Consider the following 24,696-nt stretch of genomic DNA (forward strand, 5'->3'; position numbering starts at 1 on the left):
CACATTACCTTGCTCTTGTTTGATCCTCTCTCTTTCTGCATAGCCAGCAGCAAGCATGTTAATTCTGTTTAGCCATCTGAAACAATATTAAAAGAAGCAGTGATATCAATCCAGCCTCTAAATTTTTTGGGTGCATTTCTATCAAAAACAAAGCTAGGAACATCTGAAGGAGATGTTATTTTTCATATTAGACAAGTGTTCTCTTTGATACTCTTATTCAGGGAGTCTCCAAAGATCTATGATTTTGCTATTGAACAAAATGTTTTCACAGAAAGTATTTTATTTCAAATGGAAAATCATGTATGAAGTCAAACATCTGTAAAATAAAGGTTTTGGAGATAATCAAAGAGCTGTTAAGACTGCTGCTCACAGATATGCCATCACACAAATACTCCTGTTGTTCTGATTTCTTAAGAATAAAAACCAGTTTTCAGAGATTTAAGCAACATTTTAAGGCCTGAACTGGCACCTTGGCAGAGGAATCGAGCAGAAACCAGCAGTAAAAAAACCAGGTTCACTCCCAAGCAGACAGTGTGGTTAAATTATGCCATTGTGTGTTTTAGAGCTTACCTACAGTGCCATATACAAACAGAAGGAGGCATATCAGAATTCACTTTTGTGTTTGTGTCACGGAAGCAGAGGGAGAAAGACAGTTGCTTCAATGCAATTCACATCTAAGGCTTTAATCTCAAAATAGACTTGAAAAAATGCTTCCATAAGCTGCACAAATTTAAAAAAATAAAACACCCAACACAAAACCAAACAAACAACCATCCCCCCAAAAACCCAAACCAAAAAACAAATGAGCTATTGCTGCTCTCCTCTAGCAGGGCTGTCATTGTCAAGCATACACTCCACTGTCCGTAGCAGGGCAGTTTCAACCTGTACTCTTCCCCCACGGGGCTCTCAGTGTATTCATTAGCCAAATGCTTACAATGAATCAGGTCGTTCATCAACGAGGCTTTAAACCACCATGGCAATCTCCTGCGGTTGTCCATTCCATGGTAAACCTGGAATTACTTGCTCCAGTCATCCCATAGTCAGGACTTGACAGGCCTGGTTTGCCAACCTACTGGCTTGCAATTTAACTGCTAGGGTATACAGAAAGACAACTCCAGTCAGGTTTGCGTTTTCTTCAGGAATGTGAAACCCCTGTTTGAGAAAACCGTGCCTGATGGGTTTCATTTGCCTACTGCATGCACAGAAACAGGATGTTTATCTCAGCAAAGGATAGACATTCGTAATGACTCCTGCATGCTAGTCTTCAAGACATTGTAGTGCAGGGTAAGCAGGCATTAGATCATAAAATATAGTCACTGTCCTAGAAATTAACTCCAGTCATCATGGAGTAATAGAATTATAGAATGTTTTAGGTTGGAAGGACTTTAAAGATCTTCTAATTACAACTCCCCTGTCATAGGCAGGGACACTTTCTATCAGTTGTCACTGTCCTTCCACAAACAGTGACCACATATATGATCTGTAAACTATGTTAATGGTCCATAAAGTGTTGGACAATGGGAAGAAAGCTAGAGATTTACTCCTAAAGTGATTTCAGAATACTTAATGTTACCACACAATCAAAACTTCTACCAGAAGAATAGGGAAGCTGAAGAAGAGACTTAAAATTTAAATTATAATTCTTAGAAGTGCCATACAGTTATAAAAACAAGTGGCACATAGGAACACAAATCCAACAAACCATGTCTCAGACAATGATTTCACACCTTCCCAGCAGAAAGATGACCCATTACAAAGCTATCTTTTAGGCTCACATTCCTGATATGTGAAGACTTCCTTTGGGGAATAAAGCTCAGCTGTCTTGACAGCTCTGCCAGCCTAAATCAGAGGCACTGAGGCAGGAACCTCACCCAAAGCACTCCAGACCCATGCTGCTGAAAGACCAGAAAAGCCATAGACTTGTCTGTGTCCAAAGGGTAAAGCAGCACAACACAACAAGCATCTGCTCTGTCAAATGGTATGGCAGACAGCGGAGACAGCCCTTTGCTTTCCTCCCACCTATTCTGGATTTCATGTTCCCAAGTTCAGCTCCTGGCTTACCTCCCCCACCTGGACAGCCAGCAGGGAACAGCCACCTACTGAACCCTATTGGGTAGGGTTGCTGGCCACAAAGTATTAGATGATATATCTATAAAGGTTCTGTTGGAAAACTTCATTCTGTCCTAAATATGAGATAGCATTTCCTGGTAAGCGTGTGTGTTAATGAGGCAACCGATTAAATTAACAAACACTTAACTGATAGTCAATGATACTGCTCAGAGCTATGAGAGATGATTCTTTCTAGAAAAATGTTGTTTCCCGAAAAGTATAATCTAATGAGAACCCTGGAAATGTGTACCATTCTCTCACATTGATACAGAGAGAGAGAAGAGACTTATGATCTGTGTCAAGGTTTGGAATATGACTGGGAGTGCCTGTGGGGTGAACAAAAAGGTACTGACATGTTTGTAAACTGTTAACAACCACAGCTTTTGAGTAGTTTGCCAGTCTAGAAACAAAACCAATGGTATTGACCTCTTCTGCATATTTTTTGATATGTGGCTGCTAAAGTTTCTTCAGATATGGTTAGAGAATTAATATTATTTTAATAAAGTATGGCTACAGTTATGGTTCATTGAAGTTAGAATTTTATGAGAAATCCAACACACTGAGGTTGTATCAAAAGGGAAATTCCTGCAGAATGGAAGAGGAGTAAAACATGCCTGCATTACAATGCACTGGGGACAAAAGTTCCAAGCATACAGTTACACAAATCTTTCTTTCTTTCAAAGTCCTAGGACATGGGAAGATTTATATCTTTCTTTCCTGTAGTATGTGTGCCCTGGTAGCCACTGTAACCTTTGGAGGACAAGAGGCCAAGAAAATATTGCTTCTTTACAGCAAATGCAGCTTTAATTTTCTTTAAGACCTGTTTGCTAGGTATGAGAACAAATAGAGTGGCACTGGTAGCTGCAGCAGTCATCTAGCTTTTTTCTTTTTTTTTTTTTTTTTAGTAATAGCACATTAATTTCTTGTCACTTTTTAATTAAAACAATTTTATGACACATAGAACAGGATTAAAAAAAACCCCTGCCTTTCTGTAGATCTGCAATTTCTTTAAAGAAGGATGCACAGTACTGGAACTCTCATAGACTGGTAGGAAACATTTTCCTATCTTATCTCATCCTGCAGGTAGATGCAATGCTTTTAGTCACAGCAGGGTGTCAAAGTTGTCCTCAAGGATATAGGATCAACTTGCTGTATGGGAATATGGATACTTTAGAGTGTCTGTAAGTACCTGCCTGCAGTTCAACCAGAATGAAGAGAATCACAGTGAATTTCCAAGCAAGATGTTTCCATGACTATACATATCCACAAGCAAAACAGTTCTTCTTCTTCTCACCCAGACCAAGCATGTTATATGGGTAAAAAGAACACTTTTCCTGGCGTGACCATATAGATAAAAGGATCTACAAACACCACAGCAACATAGTTCAGTGGTCACAGCTCTCCAGACTCCTTACCAGCACAATGGTGTGGCACAGTCATAAAAGTAGTAAGAAAATTTGACTAATGACAGTTACCTGAGATTAAAATACCCATTTTATGTGAGTAGATACACACAAACAAAAACTTCACAGCCTGTAAACATTTTTTTTATAAAAACAACTAAATAATTTTATAAAAAGGATGAAGGAATTGAACCATTTTGAACTTTCAGTCAGACTATGTATCAGTTTTCTTTTGTTGTTTCTTCTGCTTCAAGTATGAACAGAACTGACTGCCTGATACATAATTAGAATGTATGTCAGAAACTTGACCAAAAAAAGAACAGAAAATGATCAAGAGTCTTAATTTAACTTGATAATTTGACTCTGTGTTTTACTTCATCTAGGCTACAAAATACTTTTAGACAGGAAGTATTTTCTTATCACTGGATTTGAAAGACTATGTTTCAGTCACTCTTTTTGCAATCTATTGAGTTGATTCAATGTTTATGAAAGCAAACTACTTTTTCTAATATATTAAACAAAGAGAAAAAATAAAATTCTTTGGTGAGACTAATGGCAACTCAGATGTAAGAATTTCCATAGGCCTTGACTGAGTTGCTTTAAATTTACATGTGTATAACTCAGATCAAATCTTGTCAAGCTCATTCCAAATGAATTAATAAGTACTTACTTCAAAATATGATAAAAAACTATTTGTGCTGGGAAGTTAAAAATCTCTTAATTCTTGAGTTTTATACTGTGCAATATATTTTCAAAGAATTGTTGCACATTTGCTGCTGCTTTCTGATTACTGGACAGTTACATAAATTTTTATCCTTAGCATGAAGGTGCTTTGTCATACTGACTGAGGACCTGCTGATAGAAATGATTTAGCTACTGCTGTAGTTCAGGATATACCATACAGACCACACCATTTTTCTGTTTGGTGTGCAGCAAATTGCATTTTGAGTGACTGGCTTGACAGAATTATCAAGCAAAGGCAAGCCTAAAATTTCACAAACAAATGAAAAGGTTTTAAGTTTTCTCACTGAGGACAAACCTTTAAAGTGAACCTCAGTGATGCAAAAACTTCTGAAAAAATGTTAACAGAGAGCCATTCCTAAACAAAAGTAAGCATAGTATAGTATCAGCTTGCATTTCCAGCCAAATATTGTCAGTAACCTGGCAGTACCCTCAAGGTGCTCTGCCAGGTAGGTGAATCTAGTACACACAGGAGAGACTAAAGCATGATTGTAGCACTAACTAATGGTTTCATGGGTTCAGTTCTATCTCCTTTTTCCTCTGTTTTAAAAACAATTCTGGTCAGCAAGGATATCCACAGACATTATGTAAGATAGAACAATTCTCAGGTTGCAATAATAGATTTTTGTTTGTGTTCTCTGTCATATGATCAAAATGGCGTATTATTTTGAACTGATTTCAGTTTATGTTGTGAAAATAAATATTTGTATAGACATGGGATCCGTGTTTTAATTTACCATTCAAATAAATTAAGAGGAATTGTGTTTATTTTGTGCTGAAGTCTCAATCATGTTTCTGAAAAATTGCAAAAATGGTCTAAAATAGATAGAGTAAAATTCAATACTCAAAGAACTAAGAGTCAAGTCCTTGTTCTTTTTTGAGATGTTGGAATTTTCCACACCAAATTCACTTCAACATGTAGGTTAAATTCATGGTAGTAAAGAGAATCTGCAAAATTTGTTCCTTGTAATCCCTCTCTCATTTTTCAAGACTGGCAGAAGAAAAAGCAGTGACCGCTTTAAATCTTTCTCTAACTTCTTACTCCCTCCAGGGCAAGAAACAGAAGGATTCCCAGAGCAAGTATCACATCTGTTTGGGAGTATGTTAGGAAGCAGAGTTGGAGATATCTCACATTGGCAGGTGCTACAGAGCCAAAACCAGAAACTCGGAATTCTGAAATTGTGTTTCGAACTGTTTCACATACTGTATTTATTTCTTTTTAGAAACAGGGAATCTTCAAACATTTGTTTCAAGAAAAGGTAATTTTTGCATGAATCAAATATTTAGCCAGTCAGAAGCCAGTCAGAAATAATGGTACTCTGCACTCATTAGCTATTAAACATAACTTTTTAGAATAACACATACTTTATTATCACTGTGTTATTACTAGCTTCAAGAAGTGTCACATATAAGGAATGTGCCCTTGAACTTTGCTAGATTTCCTTACCTGTTCATATCATCTAGATGTTCAGCAGCAAAATAAAAACTTTTGATCTTAGGATGGCAGGCTTTGAATGCACTGTAGAGGAAAAACATAATTATAAAAATGTAATGGCACAACTCTCATTTCTTTTAAGATGTAAGACAGCATGGTCACCAAGGAATGAAATGAGTTTATATTTCCTGAGTTGTTGCATGCCCCCAAACAGTATATGAACATACAACTTTTAGGATTGTGCCAGATTTCACCAAGTAAAGTGCTCTTCAACTACCCTGTTCTAAATAATTCCTGATTCATACGTGCATAAATAATTTTTTCACCATCACCTGCAGTGTACTGTATTTGGATAAAGTTAACCAGTTAAAGACAAAATTTTATGTATCAGATAATTTTGCTGATATACATATAGCTGTCAATTTTTTCTGAACAGAAAACTGTCAGAACAATTAATTCAATACAAAAGAAAAATTCTCAGTCCTGGTGATTTCTCACATCCCAATGACTTTGATATTACCTTTAGCTCTAATGACTGCATTTCCAACAGGAAAATGTGATGCGCTGATTGACTTCTGAAAAGCTGTCATAAACCAACACTGTGTTCATGAGGTCATTCTAAGCAATGGGCAATTACATCTCATCTTTTCTTTCCACTAAAGTAATCACCATGACAGGCTGAGAGAATTACTGCATTTCATACATAATATGAAATAAATTACTAGAAAGAATCTTTTATCTGTGATGGATAAAGAGTTATGGTGAAGTACTTGAAGAACCAGAAAATGCATTTAAAATTATTAATAATTAACAGTACAGAAGAATAATTTTTCTGGAGGTGTCTCTTAAAATAAGTACAAAAAACTTAACAGTCCCAAAGAAGATAAGGAAAACTGCAAACACGATACATGAAGAACATCATCAACATTTTCCTGAGACACAATGAGTTTTATATATATATATATATATATATATATATAAAGATATATATAAGGTAATAAAATAGTTCCCACTCTCTAATCCATTATGTCTCAGGAAAATGGTAATTATGTTCTTCATATGTATCATGCTTGCAATGTTCAATATATATGTCTGTGTGTGTGTACACAGATGTACACACATGCATGTTTTGGAAAGCAGGCATATGAATTTTTTATCAAGGAAAGCTACTGCTAGAGAAGGTAACATAAAATTGAGACTAAAGAAATTCCTCTAACACGTTACAGCATGACACAATGTTATGCAAGTCAAAGCAGATGTACAGTGACATCTGCTCAGTTTAGAAAGACATCATCAAGTAACTGAGACCCAAAATTGACTTCTTAAGACTGTTACAGCATCTGTCGTCTGGACTCTTAGAGTTTTTTTTTATCTTTATATGCCACCCAAGCAAAGAGTCTTAATAGCTGCATTTTACATGCTACTATCCAGTAGACACTAAGTTAAGTAAAACCAAACCAAAACAATTTAAGCAGGGTGCAATTCTGAGAGTTGACTTTATGCTGCTGCCCCAACAAAAATTAAAAATGAAGCACTTCAGCCATGTGGCCCACGGACACAGGACAATAAGCCCAAACTGATATCTTTTTTTTTTTTTTAATGCAGTTTTCATTTTCTGCTCTTTGAAACCATCATGAAGAGTAGAGCTCATCCTGAAGAGATACACAGACCAACTGATCAAAGGTCAGTAGCTTCTATAGAACTCTATGTCCTACAAGTCATACTACTTTACGTTTGCAAACACTGTTTCTTACAAATTTCAGCAATTCCGAAGCCTTGTTAAACTTAAAAGAACTCTACAAATCACTAGAAGGCAAGGCAAAAAAATTTTGAACAATAATGACCCTAAAAATATCTCTGTAGCAGTATGCACCTGTCATATTGCCACATATGCTTGAATTTGCATTTAAAGAATAAATGGATTTGTGCAATGCACAAATCTAGATAGCAGCATAAACTGGTGAGAAGAAACATTCTTTAAGACCTTTAGGTCATATATCAAAAATACAAAAAATTGCTGTCATTCTCTTTTTAACTCTGCCTCAGGACTGATATACCGTGTCAGCAAACTTTGAGATGATGCTAACTAACTTGGAGTTACATTAAATATGGATGCCTGGCCATAACTTGGGGACTTTTTTATCTCTATGGTCTCTGTATTATGCTTAAAGCTTCTTATCAAGTGTAACGGTATCACACAAATGCTCTCCAACTCCCAGTAAACAAATTAAAAAACCCAACTCCTCACAGAAAGGAAAAAAAAGAAGAAAGGAAAACTAGGAAAAAAAATAAGAAAGGGAAACTAGGAAAATAAAGGGACAGAAGCAGCTAAGCAGTCTTCTTGCTCATATTTCATTTTGGTCTAGTCAAGCACTGTGATTCATGATGAAGCAAAAAAATAGCCTTCTTTGGGCAAGATGGCACACACCCACAAAAATTAATTTTCTTTTCCTGTATGAGCTTATTCTGTGATTCAACCCCATGATCATTGTAATGAAGTCCATTATGTCACTGTTTTAAGAGAAAACCTTGTCCTTTGTCCCACTTTTTTTATTGTATCATTGCATTATTTTTGAGCGTGCTTACTATTTCTTGCGGCATTCACTGGCTCTGTCAATTTTAAATTCAGGTAGACTGATGAATCCTTCTGCTTTTTCATCCTGCAAAGATAGTTCCAGATATTACTGTAGCTAAACCGTCACAAAAAACCCACCACGCTGACAACTTAGAAATATTTTCACTTGCCTGCTTCTTACATAAGGAATACTAATGCTCTGCTCTGGCAAATCTCCCACAGAAGTCACTGGGACTTTTGCCAAAGTAGTAAGATAGATCCCTTGCTGTAAAATACAATTTTAAATACCCAGTTTTCTCAAACAATTTCACAGCTGAACCAACATTTGAAAATATACAAAATGACCAAATGTATTCAGTCAATTAGTTATTGTAATTAGTTAATTTTGGGGGAAGACGGACTAATTAGTAAGGAGAAATGCAGCCTACTGTAAGAAATAGGGAAAAAAGCAGTTTCAATGTGTGCTGTTTGCCATCTTCATAAGTTATCACAGCTTGGAGGCATGATATCTCTTCAGCTACTTTCATCTCTCTACAACACTCAGAATATCTCTGACCTTCCTCCTCTCTCCTCTAAAGACTTACACAGTTTATTTTATCAGATATTCCATCTCCCTTGGCTTTTCACAGTTTGAAAGCATTATTTATTTTAAGCTACTATTACATCAATAACATAGTCTTTCTTATTAACAGCTCATAACTTTGCATGCAAAATTAATACAGGATCATAGAAGTGAAGCTGCAGAAAATACAAATGTATGTTAAGGAATTCCACAGAATTACATCTTTTTCTAAGAATTCAGATTGTTATTTATACTACATATGCAGTCCATATGATTATATGCCTTCTTAAAAACAAATAAATAAAAGACATAAATCAGCATATAAAACTGGAGTTGGAGTTGTTGTGTGGAAAGTATAAGGTTGTAACAGGCTCAGCATTAGCAGGTATTTTCAAATCCAAAGGACACTGTTTAGAATAATCTTGCTATTTCTTATTTGAATGGTTGCCTAAGGAAACAATTTTGGCAAAGAGCACTGTTGTCTGTCCATCTACCACTGAGGAACACCCTGCCAGCCTTTGAATCTGTTGGTGATTACAGGCACTGCTGAGGGGGCTGAGGTCTCAAAAACGACCAAGTCTCAGAAAGTCCCAGGGAAGCTTGGGACAGGGTGGGAGACAGAGGTGCTCAGACCACTGCCCTCTGCACAGGAAAATATAGCACAACTCAGAGGTTCCATACGCTCCTTGGCCACAGCTGTTGAGCACTCATTGTAGTTGTAGGCATCAATTACCGCCCTGATGAAGACCTTCTAGTAGCCAAGGGAGGAAGGATGGAGTTAGGAGTTAGGGTTACTGATCTGAAGCTGGGATTAAGATAAAAATGGAATGAATTTGTGGGAAAACAGGTTACAGTAATTATTTTCATGGAACAACTTGCTTTCTGTTTACTCAGGGAAAAGTTAGGGATTACAATATTTTGAAAAGGTTATGTACAAATGCTTGCAGTGATTAAAAGAACAAGTCCAGGACGGAGTACATCCACATTTTGGTAATGATTTTATCTCAGCATATTTTCTGCTGAGATTAATAGGATTTAAAATCAAGGTTTCCTAACTCTGGCAAAAAGCTTTGTTGCTAAAGCTGATATAAACAAATGTGTACCAACGCAGAATATGTTGCAGAATCAGACCTGTACATAATTCAGCTGGGCTGCAACCATGCTTTTAAGTTTAGCAAATAGATAAGCACTGAAATCACATAAAGAGCTACAAAGAAGGAACAACAGGAGAACACAACTGAGAAAACAGAAGTATCTTCCTTAATTGCCAGAGGTTTGGGTGGTTTCACTAGCACAGATAAACAAGGAACACCAGGCAGCACAACATCAAAGTTTACACTTCCATGACTAAAGCTTGAATGACAGGATTAAATAACTACCTTTTTCCCTTTCAAGGTTTTGGGGATCGATTTATTCTAAACTGCTGTCAGCAGGACACAGGAAACTGTTATTTTTCCATGTAGTAAAAGGTAAATTGGAAGGACCAAATATCTCCAGACCTTAATGGTAATTTTGTCAGGCAGTTAATATTAATTTCACTATGATTATTTGAACAAAGGTATTAACATATAAGCACTCAAAGCATCAGTTACTCACTAAATCATGACAACAGCACTAAACAGAGTATTTGTTGAGACAATGAGCACAGACACTTTACCTCTTCATTGATATACCAATATAGAGATGTATCCTTCAGGACAAACCAGTACTTTTTCCATTTCTGGGAGAAATAACTCTTGGCATCTTTCTTTTTCCAAAGCCAGCCTTCACAGTCCCCTCGACCAAGATCTTTACATGAGATCCGTCTTTTGCTTTTACCAGGAATAGGAGCTGAAAATGACAACAAGTTGATGTGAAAGCATTTGACTTGTCCACTAAATCAATGACAGCTAATTAGAAAGCACCATATATTTAAGAAAATTATTTAAAAAAATTCAACTAAATTTGCCATGAATAAATTATTAAAAACATTCTATTTTGACCACAAAGCTTATGCAAGTCACCATAATTTAAAAACCAAAGCAGATAAAAGAAAAACATGTTCAGCATCTCAGAACTTATATTCTATATATTCTATGGATAAGACAAAAAAAAAAAAAAAGGCAACACAGAAAGAGAAGACACTGTAGAGAAAAGAAAGGCAAGATATTTAAAAATAAGAAAAAGATTAATATTTCACATCAGATCAAAGCACTCAACATATAAATTCATGTACTTTCTCTAGCAGTTGCCAAATACAGCGATTTAAGTACTTCATAGGTGTTCCAAAACCTCTCTTTGCAGCCTCTTTTGAAACTAAACAGTTCCTAAGGCCTTTGTACTTCTACAACAAAGGAATAAAATTTACTATGATATAAATTACCTGACAGTGTAGGTAATGAGCAAGTGCTGCACTGAGGCATTACATGCACACAGCTGGAAAAACCAACCCTGGCCCCAAAGAGGCTAGAGTCAGTCTGAGTATTCAAAAACAAGATAAAACCAGATACATAAAGGTAGAGGAGCATTAGGAAACTATGAGACATCAGTAATGGACTAACATTCTCAACATGATCAACTGAACTGCACATTTGACTAGAGATAAGTTCTAGTTCCTCAGATACTGCAATTCTATAACATTAATGTTGGCAATTCCCTCCCTACCAATACATGAAAACAAATTTATTTTTTACCTTTGTTCTTCTTTTTACTTTTCTGCTGTAGAGAAGACTGTTGAAATGTCTACAAGGAAATCAAAACAGAAGAAATGAAAATACAAGATTTATATTCAACCACATCCTTATAATAAAAGAAATGTAACGTGGGGACATGAAGTCATCATCAGGTAACATCAGCCAAAAGACTTCCAGGCCTAAGAAAAAAGGTAATTTTAGTTCACCTGTTTATACGGTTGTAAAGCAAAAGCACACTGTGGAACATCTTAAAATAGACCACAAATTAATTTGCTAAAACAACTGAAGTTTCTCTCTAAAATTGTTTCTCTTCTCTTGTTCTGCTAATAAAGAAGGAATGACTCCCTTTGGTTACTATGACAGTGAAAATATGCAGCCCATACATTTCTAATACATTAACTAATTAAAGTATTCTTGAGATATATATATATGCAAATATGGAAATTAACCCAGTGCCTAATGCAGGTGTGAAGGCACTTATACAATGGTCATTAGACCATCAGACAATTTTCTCAGAAACAGGTTGAGTATTTTGAAGGACATCAGTAAAATTTTGCTAAATCACAACTAGGAAAAAGTCTCCCAAATAAAAATTCTGGACTAAAACTTCATTTTTTACCAGGTTTTAAGTGGAAGTACTTCCCTCCAGTTGATCCACCCCCATGAACTAACCTATTGCCTTGGCAGTGAGACAGGATGGAAATTACTCCTTTACTTAAGATCCTAGCTTTTTAATAATAGCAATACATATTAACACATTTCATGGCCATTCTCTTTAGAAACTTTGATCAGATAATCACAATTGCTAGTGAATGGAAAAAGTAATTCTGTAATTAATCATACCAAAATTTAAAGACATGATTTCACTTGTTTTGAATTTCAGTTTTCTATCAAGATAGACAAATGTATTATTGCTAAAACTAAGAAAAGGCCACGTTACAGTGTCTTGAGCATTAAAACTTCTTATTTCAGATTATCATGACTTAAAAAAAAAATCAAAACTTGGTAAAATTAAATTAAAGCAAAAGCACTGACAGCCCTGAGATCCCAAATCCTCTTCTTAGCAGATAAGACAACCCCCCACCCCAGTTTAGAAGACTCCCTTTCCAAGTCAAAGAGCTGCTTTGTTTTTGGATGTGGCACTTAGTGCCACGGTTCAGTTGACATGGTAGTGTTTGGTCAAAGGTTGGACTTGATGATCCTGGAGTTTTTTTGCAACCTTAATAATTCTATTCTATTTTAATTTTCTCCTCCCTACTTCCTGTACACCTGAGTTCACTGCAGAAGACTGGGGCTCAGCTTCGAAGGGATGTTTTGCCTCAGAGCTGAGAGATTCTCAAGAAGCAAATACTAACATGTCCATGGGGAAAATTACCAGCAATGCCATAATTAAGTGTAATTAAAAAAATTATCTGACTTGCTTGATGTGCTGATTCCTTGGATACCATATCTGAAGAAAGCTACTCAACTATACTGCCACCTCAGAGGGTCAAAATAGGACTCCACTGGGAAGAAAAAAGGACCCCACTTGTTTTCATTCCCTGGCTCTTGTCCTTCTTCTGCTACCAGTATCAATCAGATCAGCACCAGCTCTCAGGAAGCCAAGACAGCAACACCATCCCAACTTACATCACATGAAACATTTCAAGCTGCGCAGTACTAATAGAGTTCTTATCACCCAGGAATAACAGAGTGGCTGGGCAGACATGTGTAAATAACTTCCTCTTAGACACTTTGAAAATCTTGACTAATTCAAAGTGGCTGAAAAAACACACACATATACAAATCCAAAACTTTATTGCTTCTCAGTTCATGACCCAGACAACTTCTTTCTGCTGCTTGACTTTCCTGCACTAATATTTTAAAAGTGTCAAAACAGAAAAGGAAAACCTTGGTTTTCTTAAAAGTGATTCTGAAAGCATATGAAAAGCCTTCTCTTTAAATATTTTGTCCTTAAATTGAGCCTGCAAATGTGAGTTCACACCTCTCAACCTCTGAGTCAGTTTTTGGGAAGAAAGGGTAATGAAGGGGTATCAGTTTTTAATAGGAAGAAGCATGTAATTTAAATGTCTAGCCATTTTTCCATACATTATGTCACATTGCAAAACAGAAAGGTTTTATTGAATTCAGTTATTATTCTAAATTAGCTCATTGAATTAAATTATAATCAAGGATAAAATCTACAACTGAGTGAAGTTCCTGGGAGCTGTTCAACTGCAGTGATTTTAACTAACACTTTAGATTGTTTTACATAGACTTCAGGCTTCAAGTTAATTCACCCTTTGCAAAAAACAGCACCATCTAATTTTTTTAACCCTGAAGATGTATATGTAATATAAAATATGTTGTTTATAATCAGAGAATGACAAAGGAGGTCATGTCCTTCCTCCTGATCAGACCAAGGGCTTGCTTTGAAGCCAACACTGGATCATGTTCTTCAGGGTCATCTCTAGCCTAGACACAACTATCTGCAATGAGGTGGATTCCACAGCTTCTTTATGCGACCTGTTCTGATGTTGGCCACCATAATGTTGCCCCTTTTAAGCTTAATTCTGTGATGTGGCAAACATGAAAATAATATAAATACTTCTTTTTAATGCCACAAACCCTAAAAGTATGGACTCACACCAAAACCATAAATTTACTTGTACTAATACAAGTTTGCTGCAAGATGCTGTTTAATGACTCGCCCACTAAGCCAGATTCAATATATGTTCAGTGCATTTTGATTCTGATACATCTTGAGCTTTGAGCAACTGCTTTCACATAGATCTTGTCCAAGTTCTCAAGAATTCATCTCTCCTACTAATTCTGAGAACAAGTACGAAATGAAATAGAAAGCAGCATTCTATATTGAAGAAAGTTGTTAGTAACTCAAAGGAATAAGTAAAATGGAAACAAGACTGCCACTGAAAAGATGAAACAGATACATACTTTAAGATGTGGAAATTTTCACTCCTGAGGAAAATTTGAAATTTTTTTAGTCATATTCTGAATTTCATGCTTTCCAGTCACCCAAAATACAATTAGAAAAACTTTCCATTATCCAAAAGCAAGGTGTCACTTAATATTTAACATATACCAAAACTCAATTGAATGCTCTGAATCTCAGTTTTTTGAATGGAATGATTTTCTCCTGTAATATGTGATCTTTGAGTTTGTTGTATTTAATAATATACCAAAACTTAGCCCTCTGACAAATGCATGTCTAAGTAGAATATCAAAGAAACATTTTATGTATACATATGTCTGCCTTTGCTATCAGCAGCCTCCAAAGCACATGTATTTCCAGAGCAATAAAACACCATTTTAACAAAGATTTTTCCTATGTTTCTGTTTTTTGGTTGGTTGTTTTTTTTTAACAAGGGTGCTAACCTACCTCTAAGGGTGCTAACCTACCTTTCTGAGGGCTTAGCTGCACATTCCATCAGCCAATGGAGATTTCAATGTGCACGAAGGAGCCATAACAGTTCCTCTCTTCCTGCAACTGTTCACTACCAAATTTGGCTTTCTGTGTTATGTTTACCCTAACACTCTTCAAAATGCTTGACAGAGTTCTGAAAGTCCATCAGAAGACTGAACAGCTGGAAATAGAAATCTCCCTCAGGGCATGCCTTTTAGGATTGTAGCACAGTAACACAGCTACACAGTAAAATAGTTGCAGGTGGAGGCTCACACGAACCAAAGAGATCACTAATGATCTATAAATTGTATTTAGTTCTTTAGCAAGAAAATAATCCCATATAGATGATATAATCAACACTATCTGTGTGCATCCAATCAGCATCAGCATATTTGTATGTAAAACACAAAATTGTCAAGAAATGAGACTACCGGGTTTTTGTCTCATTCTCAGAGTTATCCAGGTTTCTGTCTGATTTCAGCTCTTGGGATAAAGTATTTATTTTTGGTTAGTACCTTGCCTTCTCTATATTTTCTCAGAAAGGAAACAAGATTCAAAGTTAGTAATTAACATTCAGAAGGCTGAAAATAAATTTATTATTAACTCAGTAGTAATTTGATAGCTCTCTATTTGAAAAAATGTATTGAAATAAAAGTGTGAGATAATTTATTTCAAATAATTTATTTGTAACATGCCAAATCAAAAACTTAATAAACTGGTCTTTCAATACTAATATTAAATTGAAGTGAAACTGCTATCAGGAGAGAAGAATATTTGATAAAACTGTTATGATGAAAGTTAGAAAATTTTTATTAAAGTTGATGGCTCATATAAAAGTAGAAGACAAATAGATTGAAACTACTGATTTGAAAAGACTGGTGGTTTAGCCGAACTTCAAGAGTCCAAGGAGGAAGTCTAAAGATTTTCGGTTAAACTGTTCCTTAGAGCTTCTTTAAGATCTAATAAAACTTCCAGATGTGACCAACAGAACATTACATTCATGTTCAAAAAATACACAGATTCTAATAGTTACATAAACTCATTCATGGTTACAGTATTTGTAGGTCTACCCAAAAAAGACCACAACTGAAGGTTTTCTGAAGATCTAGATTTGCCATAGCAATTAGCACTAAGTTGGACAGCTCCTAAAATTCTCCTTCTCCAAGGAGAAGTGTTTTTTTGTTTCTTCACTTTTCTTCAGAGATTTTTTGCTTGCTCATTTTAAAAAAGCTGCAGGAGAGAATCAGGTTATGGAAATAATAATCTCCAATTCTTTTACCCGAATCTCAGCTCAGTCTGATTGAAAAGGAAAATGGCAGGTATCTTTATAGTTTTATTTAGAGCTCAAGTCAAATCCAATTTTTCTCAAGTTGCAAGTTTAGACACTAAGGAACTATTTACAGTCAGGCAGTTCCCCTCTGTCACTGTAAGATAACTTTCTCTAGTTTCAGCAGGGTAGCTTGTAAGACTTCTGGTTACTGGAACTTTCTGCTACAGATGGAAAAGCCAGTATCTCTCACTTTGAGAGATAGTTCTCAATAGTTGGAGAACACTGGCAACGTTGTGTTTTCATAGTTTTGATATCCCAGATACACATTTCTCTGCATTTGGTGTGCTGAGATCCAAAATTTCAGAGCTAAAAGAAGAGTGAAACGGGGGAAAATGCAAACCTGTTTATATTACAGCGTCACACTATACATCAGTATTAATATCTCATACGCAAGGGTACTTGCAACAGATAATATTGCCAAATTCTTTTTTTTACCATCTCGTTTAGTCTCCATTAAGAGATAATAATAGACAGTAGTAATTATTTTCATGGATACTTGTAGAAAACGAAGTTTTCAAGAACTGTATGTTACAAAGGCATGATGAGGGAAGACCTCTGGCAGCTCAGGAATTTGAAACCTCCTGCCAATCAGCAGCAGAGTTTCATTCATAACAGGTAACTCTTTTGTTTTCAGCAGGAGCAACTATTGACCTGCTTATTTGACTATTTTAGCCCTCAAAGTAATTAAAAAAAGATTACTGTTTATAGTCAGACAGGTCTTGAAACTAGCTGAGTCCACACAGGGCATCAGCAAGGCAGTTTTCAGAACAAGGGCTGAAGCTGGACCACACAGGACTTCACCGGCATGGGAGTGAAGAGACGAGGTATGACTTGATGCTCTGAAGGAATCCAAGCTAATGGTCAAATCAAGCATCTAAGGGTGAAATTACATTCAAAAGGGAACCTACAAAAAAGTGGGATAACAAAAGACTATGTTCTAAGTTATGATCATATTTAGAAAGGCAAATACCTCACTGCCTTGGTTTGTGCATTGACTGGAGTCCACAGATTGCTAACACTGAATATCTGCAAAAAAATCTCAGGTGTGGTATATCTGACTTGTCAGGATATTTCAGGAGATACTCTTGTTTCTGTAACCAAGAACTCTTAGATTATTCCAAATTCGATTCTATTCTCCTTTCTTCTTTCATTTAGCTAAATAATTGTTCTCTCTCTCTTTTTTTTTTTTTAAATTTAAGTCTGGATTTTGAACTTCTCATACACTCAACTTTCTCTGATTCATCTTTGCCTACAACTACTTAGTTGCCAAAAAATGGTACCAGTTGGTACTAAGTCATTAGCAAAGTATTTTTAATATGCTGCAAGAGCTTTTGTTTACATAACCTTTCTAAAAGTGGAGCTTCGCTCTGGACAGGTAAAATGCAAATGCAGTAAATGGTCTATGTGAGAGAAAATCTAATAAAAAATTGTAGCAGTAATTTATGAAAGCAAATCCAGAACTATTCCTACATTAGTAATAGGCTGATGACAAAAATCGTAGGGAATACTGGGTAAATCTGGACCCTTCCTTGGTTATAAACTGGTCACCAAGGAAGGCCTAGCCCAAACCACCACATCATCATATACAAGTAATTCATAAATCCATAGTGAGCTGGAATGAAAAGAGATTTACCAAAAAAGTATGCCACAGTTGACTAACAATGCCCTGAAACCTTCAGCCTTACCTCCCAAAAGGAAAATTTATTGAATTAAATCTTGATCTTTTGGTGCTTTGGTAACAGATACTTGTGCTTTCCTTGCACAGCTCTCTCTGTTGTGAGCACACTCTATAGTAAAACTACCATACCTGGGTTTAAAAGGACAGCATTCACTAAGATTCTAAGACATCTAATACTAAAACACAGTATGAACATTACATATGAAAAAACTCCTAAAAGTGAGGTTCTGTACTACATACAAAGAGTATCAACAAGTAAGGTAGAATCATTATATTAAATACCCAGCGGATATTTCACTTCTAAATGGTGAGTGCCTCAGACAGAGAGAACCACGGATCACTGGTTCTGCCAAATGGGTTGTGAGAGGCACCGACATATTAAGCCACTAGAAGAATGGATCCCAGAATTCATGGCTTGGTATGTTATCCTACACACCATATTCCTACTCCTCCCTTCGTTTTGTTTTTTCAGAAACCCAAAAAGGTGTTTCAGTTCTAAGACCAAATGAACATATATTTGAGAAAGTTGGGAAAGCAATAGTTTTCTTGGTAGTATTCGAAAAGTCCACTATGAAAGGCTTCTAGGAAGTACTAGATCTACAGTACATGGCTATGCCGTGTCATTTATGGTCACAGTTCTAACTGGATCCCTGTATTTTTGGATCTCTGGCCATGAATTCCCAACACATGCATTTTGTTAATGACCACAAGAATAAAGAAACAGTACGTGCCTTAAGAAGAGTTAAATATGTGCCTTAAGAGTACGCTACTGTAATAAAAATGTAGCCTAAGACCTTGAGGTTGCCAACTTGCTAGCTGCCTGGTGGTAGGCAATGGCTACATCAGCTGTGCAGGATGCTCTCCTTATTACACAGTCTACAAGGGCTAATAATATCAAAGATGTCTATTCTTTTCATACAACTGTTCCTATAGTTGTTTAATCAAGAAGAATATGCTAGCTAAGGACAGAATTGTGATTGTCTGAAATGTGATAGCAAGCACAGTTTTTCTGCTCAGGGATTCTTATTCATTCTCCCATCCCTAAATGTTTTCTTGTCCTTTGGGGGGATTCTGTGGCAAATGTTACATTAGCTGGATGCAAATCAGCACTTGCACAAGGTAGTGCAAGTTGTTTGTGCAAAGTTGTTAGCGTAATGAATGCAAAAATAAAATAGTTTTTCAAATCTTCAGGCTATGGTGAGAAAATAATATATAGTGGTGCTGCTTTCCATCAGCAGAGAAAGATTTTCCTTCTTAGCCATTAAGACACAGGACTCTAACTGAAATACTGAAGCAGTAAAACTTCTGGACAACATCGAATTTAAATGAGGGTTCTCATATTCCCCCACTGTCTTTTCAACTGACATAACAAGGGCTGCAGCACTGTCATAGCTGTCTGAAGCAAATGAGAATAAAAAGTTAAACTAGACAAGTGCTGTTCATTAGAATAATTTATTCTGAGATCACTCTTCTGCTCTACATCTACTTGAAACATGTAATTTTGGTACCTCCCACACTACTTCTATTGACAGCAAGTAATCTAGGAGAGAAAGGGAGGATTCAAAAAACAGTATGTATCCTTTAATGGCGAAAGTCCAAGATACAGCAGTTCTCCAACGCTGTATGTTTCAAGTACATCCATTTAAAGAGGAAAAAGAAACTAAATTATCACCTGTTACAGAACAGTATTTAACCCTTTATTTTGATTTCTACCCCAGAGCAGTTTCCAGTTTAATCTCTTATTATGGAAAATGGACCAGTCAGAAAAACCACAAAATGACTGAGGCAGGAAGGCACCTCTGGAGATCATCTCATCCAGCCTTGTTGCTCAAAGCAGACTTGAGCAGGTTGTTCAGGGCTGTTGGGTTTTTAATATCTCCAAAGATGGAGAGTCCACAGATTCCATGAGCAACCTGTTCCAGTTAAACCATCTTCACAGTAAAAGTATTTTTTTCTTAGGTTTTCAATTTATGTCCATGGTCTTTTGTCCTTTCACAGTGTCACTGAGACATGTCACCTCATAAACACTCCAGAAGCCTTGTGCATTCCTTGTGCCCTGCTGCATTGCCCTCTAGCAGGTATCAGTCAGTCAAATGAACCTCTTTCAAACTATGCAATTTCCTCCAGGAAAAATACAGTTTTGCTTAGGCAATTTCTATCTTATTCATAGGAAAGGTAGGCTTTCCTCTGTATGCTTATCTAAACTTTTAAAAAATAAGACTATCCAAGCAGATTTAAGAAACTTATTCTTGATTACATTGGATTAGAGAGGTGGTCTGTGGCACAGCATGGAGCCAACCCTGGATCTTCTCAGAAGAAAACTAACTACTGTAAAACAGAAGTCAACCCCAGGACATTAACAAAACCTTGCATCAGGCCCACAGTCTTTCTAGAGGAAAAATTGTTAGCATAAAATAAAGGTCCCATGCCCCCTTGTAACACATAGGTGCTTGCTTATGGTGAGAAGAGTACATACACCTCCTTCTGTAGGAGCAGTTAGCAACACTTCTAATTGTGTCCCAGGGCATGATGTCTTTCATATTTTTTTGTCTGACTGTGCGACAGAGAAAAGTGAAGGGGATGTAGGTGCTCTGTAATGAATAAGGGCACAACTGAGAAAACAGATTTCTGCTCTAAGGAAGATACACTCTTGCAAGTTACTCTGTGTTAGCACTTGGGTATAATATGCTTTCAGTGAAAGAAACAGAAAACTTATTCTGGCTCTGAACTGAGGGGAAGTTTCCACAGGGAAACGAGGGAAAAAGCATTTGTACATAAGCCATAACATTCTGCTAAAATTCATACCAAACTCTTCCATTGCATCTATGAATTAAGGTAGAAAAAGAACAGTTCATTCCAGGATAAAAGTCACATTACTTGCTGTAATTCAGTAAAACTTCCTCCAGGCACAAGATGAAACAGCACTTCTCAGAAGGTGGGGAAAGATAACATTAAGTCTTTAATTCTGAGACGGTTATGGTGACCTTATGGGTACAAACAAGCTTACAAAATTAGTTTTACACTTCATTCTAAGTCAGAATTCTGTAGTGTTGGAAAAACTATCTACTTGGGATAATCTGAAAGCAAAGGGGTATTCCTGAGAAATAGACAAAAAGCAGTTATCGCTATATGAAAAATACAAGGCTTCTTTTTCCTCCCCAGCACAGTAGAAGAGATGGATTGGCTGACTCACAGATCAGGCGCTAAGCAACAAGCACTTCTTTCCAGTACAATAGAAACACCTAATAAAACAGCTTCTGTTCAGGAGCCACACTGCTGCAAAGAGCCATTTTCCTCCCAGGTGAAACCCTACAATATCCCACATTGTGAGTTAGCAACAGGCTCAAGGGGCCACCACTGCGTAAGTGGGGCAGAGACTCCGGTGGAGTCAAAACCACTACTTCAAAAAAAATCACTTATTCAGAAACAACAGAGCTGCCTGTAAAGGCATTTTGATAAAATGGCACTCTGAAATGGGCATCTGTGCTCCATTAATTCAAACAACATTTTCACCACTCAGTACAGTCTTTTAGAATGCCAAATTTCACAACACATGCCAGCCAGTGTCCTTGGTTGAAAGGTTTTATGGTCCTGGTACCTCCCTTCCCCTTATGCAGACAGGAGTACAGAGAGGAGCCAGTTGAGAAGTCAGGACCTAGATGGAAGTTCTCATAAATGTGACATTCCCATCAATGTTGCAGTGATAACTCACGCTGAGTCCACTCTGTGCAATACCTGACATGCACTTCCCTGCTACAATATGCTGCACTTAATCTTTTCTTTTTCAAAGGGGAGTAACTGAGGGACTAAACCACTTATTCTACATTAAAAAAATGTGTCGCAGTTGTGCTACTGTGATTGTACCAGCTGCAGATAATGCAGCTTACTGATGTACAAACAATGTTAATAACTACAAAGGTAATAGTCCTCTATCAGGTAATAAAGGCAGGATACAATCAGGAATGGATCTATGAGAGAGAAAAAAATACAGAATGAGGATGTGAAAGGAAATTCAAAATGTTCTGAGCTGAGAGATTTATTAGTGTACAGATCTACATCTCTAGACCATGTAAAATTATACTTTCAGACCATTATATTCTATGCAGTAAGGAATAAATCTAGACTGGCAGAGCTGGACTAGATGACCTTAACAGTGACTCATTTTTAAAGAATTCCCCAGCTTTGTCACAGAAAGAAATTATAACAAGCAATTTTTTTTCCCTCATGGTCACAATGCATAATAAGGTAATAGAGAAAGTTTAAAACAAAAGTTTTCCACAAAAGACTCCAACTGTGCTTCATGACAGTCCATAAACCAATCTTACCTCATCTCTAGAGCATTTTGTTTTGCTGCAATAATTAACTCTGGATTTTAGTAAAGATCACAGTGTATATAGAAATAGATGTAAAATCTCCCATATTCAATGCCTTCAAATTTCATTTAGCCAACCACTTCCCCAATAAGAGAAAGTTTATAGTATTAACTACTTCTTTTAAAGAGAAGGAATGCAGATGTGAAAATATTCTCTCATCTGTGAAAGGAATAATATACCTTAAGAACAATGCAGATATTATTCCATATAATTAAAAGAACTTAGCACTCCCTCCTGAGGAGATTAAGTATTAATATTTCACAAAATATATGCTTAAACAGAACTCATATATAAAAGCTGTATATGCACACCTACTCTCTTCACTCAGTTCAAAGGACTGAGAGTCTAGAACTGGTAGAACAGATGTGAGATTATTGAGTCACATTCACAAGATGATTTTAGCTAAGCAGCAATCATACAGCAGAAACTATGCCTTAAATCCAAGGAAGTTGCTATCATTTCAGCTATTACCAAAATATCTGCTTTATTTATCACCAACTTTTTTGCCATAAGGACAGCCAAGTAGTGCAGCAGGCTGGCTGAGAGCTCATGCAGTCTCCATTTCAGGAGGTTTTTAACATCCACTTAGGTTAAACTGGACTTTGATATCAACTGCTAGATTTTTATCCTATAACAATTACATGTCTAACTATAGACTATTGTGAAAACAGGGAGGAGAAAAAGAAAAAGGGAGCCTTGTTATTTAAAACTTGTTATTTAAATAGTTGGACTTCAAACATTTTTAAGAAGAAAATGTACCGACTCCATCTGTTGTAATGGTACAATGACATTCTAGATTTCAGACACCTACTTAAAATCTGTGCAATTGATATTTAATTTTTTTCCCTACAAACTCTTTTTTTTAATTTACCAATATCATAAGAAAAAAAATTACCAAATGGAAATTCTTTAAATACTGTCATGTTTACAATTATAGAAAATTGTAAATTTTTCAGTGGGGTAATTTTTGCTTGTTTTTTTTCTGTAAATAATTCTCCAGTATTTAGTGTTTTTTTAGATGCCATATCTATATAGAAGATTTTTGCAACAAATTGATGGGTAGCTTGTGTACAAGTTTATTAGGAAACTAATATGCATATGTTCTGCACTTTCTTAAATGCTAGTTATGGAGTACTAGAATTAAAAGGTTTTAAACTACATGTGTATTTGAGTCAAGTATTTTCATTAAAAATCTATGCAGTTTATGTTTAAGTACTTCCACTTTTTACTTCCTTTCAGCCTTTCTGCAGATAGGAACAGGAGAAGAAAGGAAAAATCAACCACTTAACTCAGACTTCCAACTTTTCAAAATCAGGAGTTTTTTGTAAATTCTTCTCTATATTGACACCTGAATATGCTGTATTGAACTTTTAAAAAGCATTTTCCCTTATTTTTTCTGGAGGAGTTTGTAGGAGGCAAGAAATATCTGGAAACATGCATGATTTAAGTAGAAGCTAATTTACGTAAAAGTTATTAACTCCCCTTCAATTTATCTTACAAGCTAACATGATTTTTGCGATAGGTCCATAAACAAATCTTCTTCACTTACAGTATTCTCAACAAGATCACTGTTGCAACCAACTTAACTTTGCATGCCCAGACTAATGCAGCCCCACCAGCTCTGCTGAGGAAACCCCCCCCGAGCTGAAGTGGTACAGCAACCTCAGGGGACTGGCAGAGAGAGACTACTGAAATTGTAGCCTTGGTCAAACCCCTCACCTTTGTTGCCTCAGTGTCCTCACTGGCAGTGTAGGAAAGTGGCTCTCTGGGGGTGCTCAAAGCAGCAAGTACTGCCATTGATCATGTGAGTTAAGAGTTGCCAGGCTGCATTTCAATCACATGGACAGTTACACATTGCTAAAGAGGAAAAGAATAAGTTTCCCAAACGTGCGCTAATTTAATTCAATGTGCAGCACAAAACCTCCAACTGGTAGCTTTTATTGTATTTCTCCTTTATTAAAAGTAAAACTGGAACATTAGAGATAATGCATGTGTACCTATCCACACATGTAAATTCATCAAAATCCCAAAGGTACATAACCTTGATTTCTCTTCTCCACTGAACCCCCTGTTTCATATGTATGAACTTGAAATGTTACATTTTCAAATGCAATTAAAATGCCCAAGAAAAGTCCTGTAATTAATTAAATTATTTAAAATAGGCTGGTTATTACAGCAAATTGAGAAGCTGCTATTTTTCTGTCACTTTTCCTATGAGAAGCAAGTCATTAGATATTGCTAAATACACATGAACAAGGGAGTATACACTGGAAAAGGCAAAGGGATAATAGGAGGCAGGAAGAGAGAAGAAATAAGGTAAATAATACAAGTTTATTGGCATAGGTTTCAGCCTATTGTATATAGCAGGAAGTTATACAAGAAAAAGTAATCATACTACAATATACAATGGGCTAT

The 24,696-nt window shown here is 36.2% G+C and overlaps 1 protein-coding gene across 6 annotated transcripts in view; it reads right to left on the reverse strand.

Annotated features, from left to right (window-relative positions):
- CNKSR2 (connector enhancer of kinase suppressor of Ras 2) overlaps positions 1-24,696 on the reverse strand; it is a 206,728-nt gene that overhangs the window by 45,544 nt on the left and 136,488 nt on the right. For all 6 annotated transcript variants that reach the window (XM_027637473.1, XM_027637464.1, XM_027637456.1 and 3 more), the window contains 5 exons: positions 11,498-11,546; positions 10,483-10,655; positions 8,275-8,348; positions 5,701-5,772; positions 9-76 (listed from right to left, as the gene is read on the reverse strand). In XM_027637473.1, the coding sequence (XP_027493274.1) occupies positions 9-76; positions 5,701-5,772; positions 8,275-8,348; positions 10,483-10,655; positions 11,498-11,546 (436 nt within the window). The remainder of the gene's footprint in view (positions 1-8; positions 77-5,700; positions 5,773-8,274; positions 8,349-10,482; positions 10,656-11,497; positions 11,547-24,696) is intronic.

Source organism: Corapipo altera, unplaced genomic scaffold, assembly GCF_003945725.1.
Source record: "Corapipo altera isolate COAL_440 unplaced genomic scaffold, ASM394572v1 0, whole genome shotgun sequence".
In the NCBI taxonomy this organism is placed as follows: Eukaryota; Metazoa; Chordata; class Aves; order Passeriformes; family Pipridae; genus Corapipo; species Corapipo altera.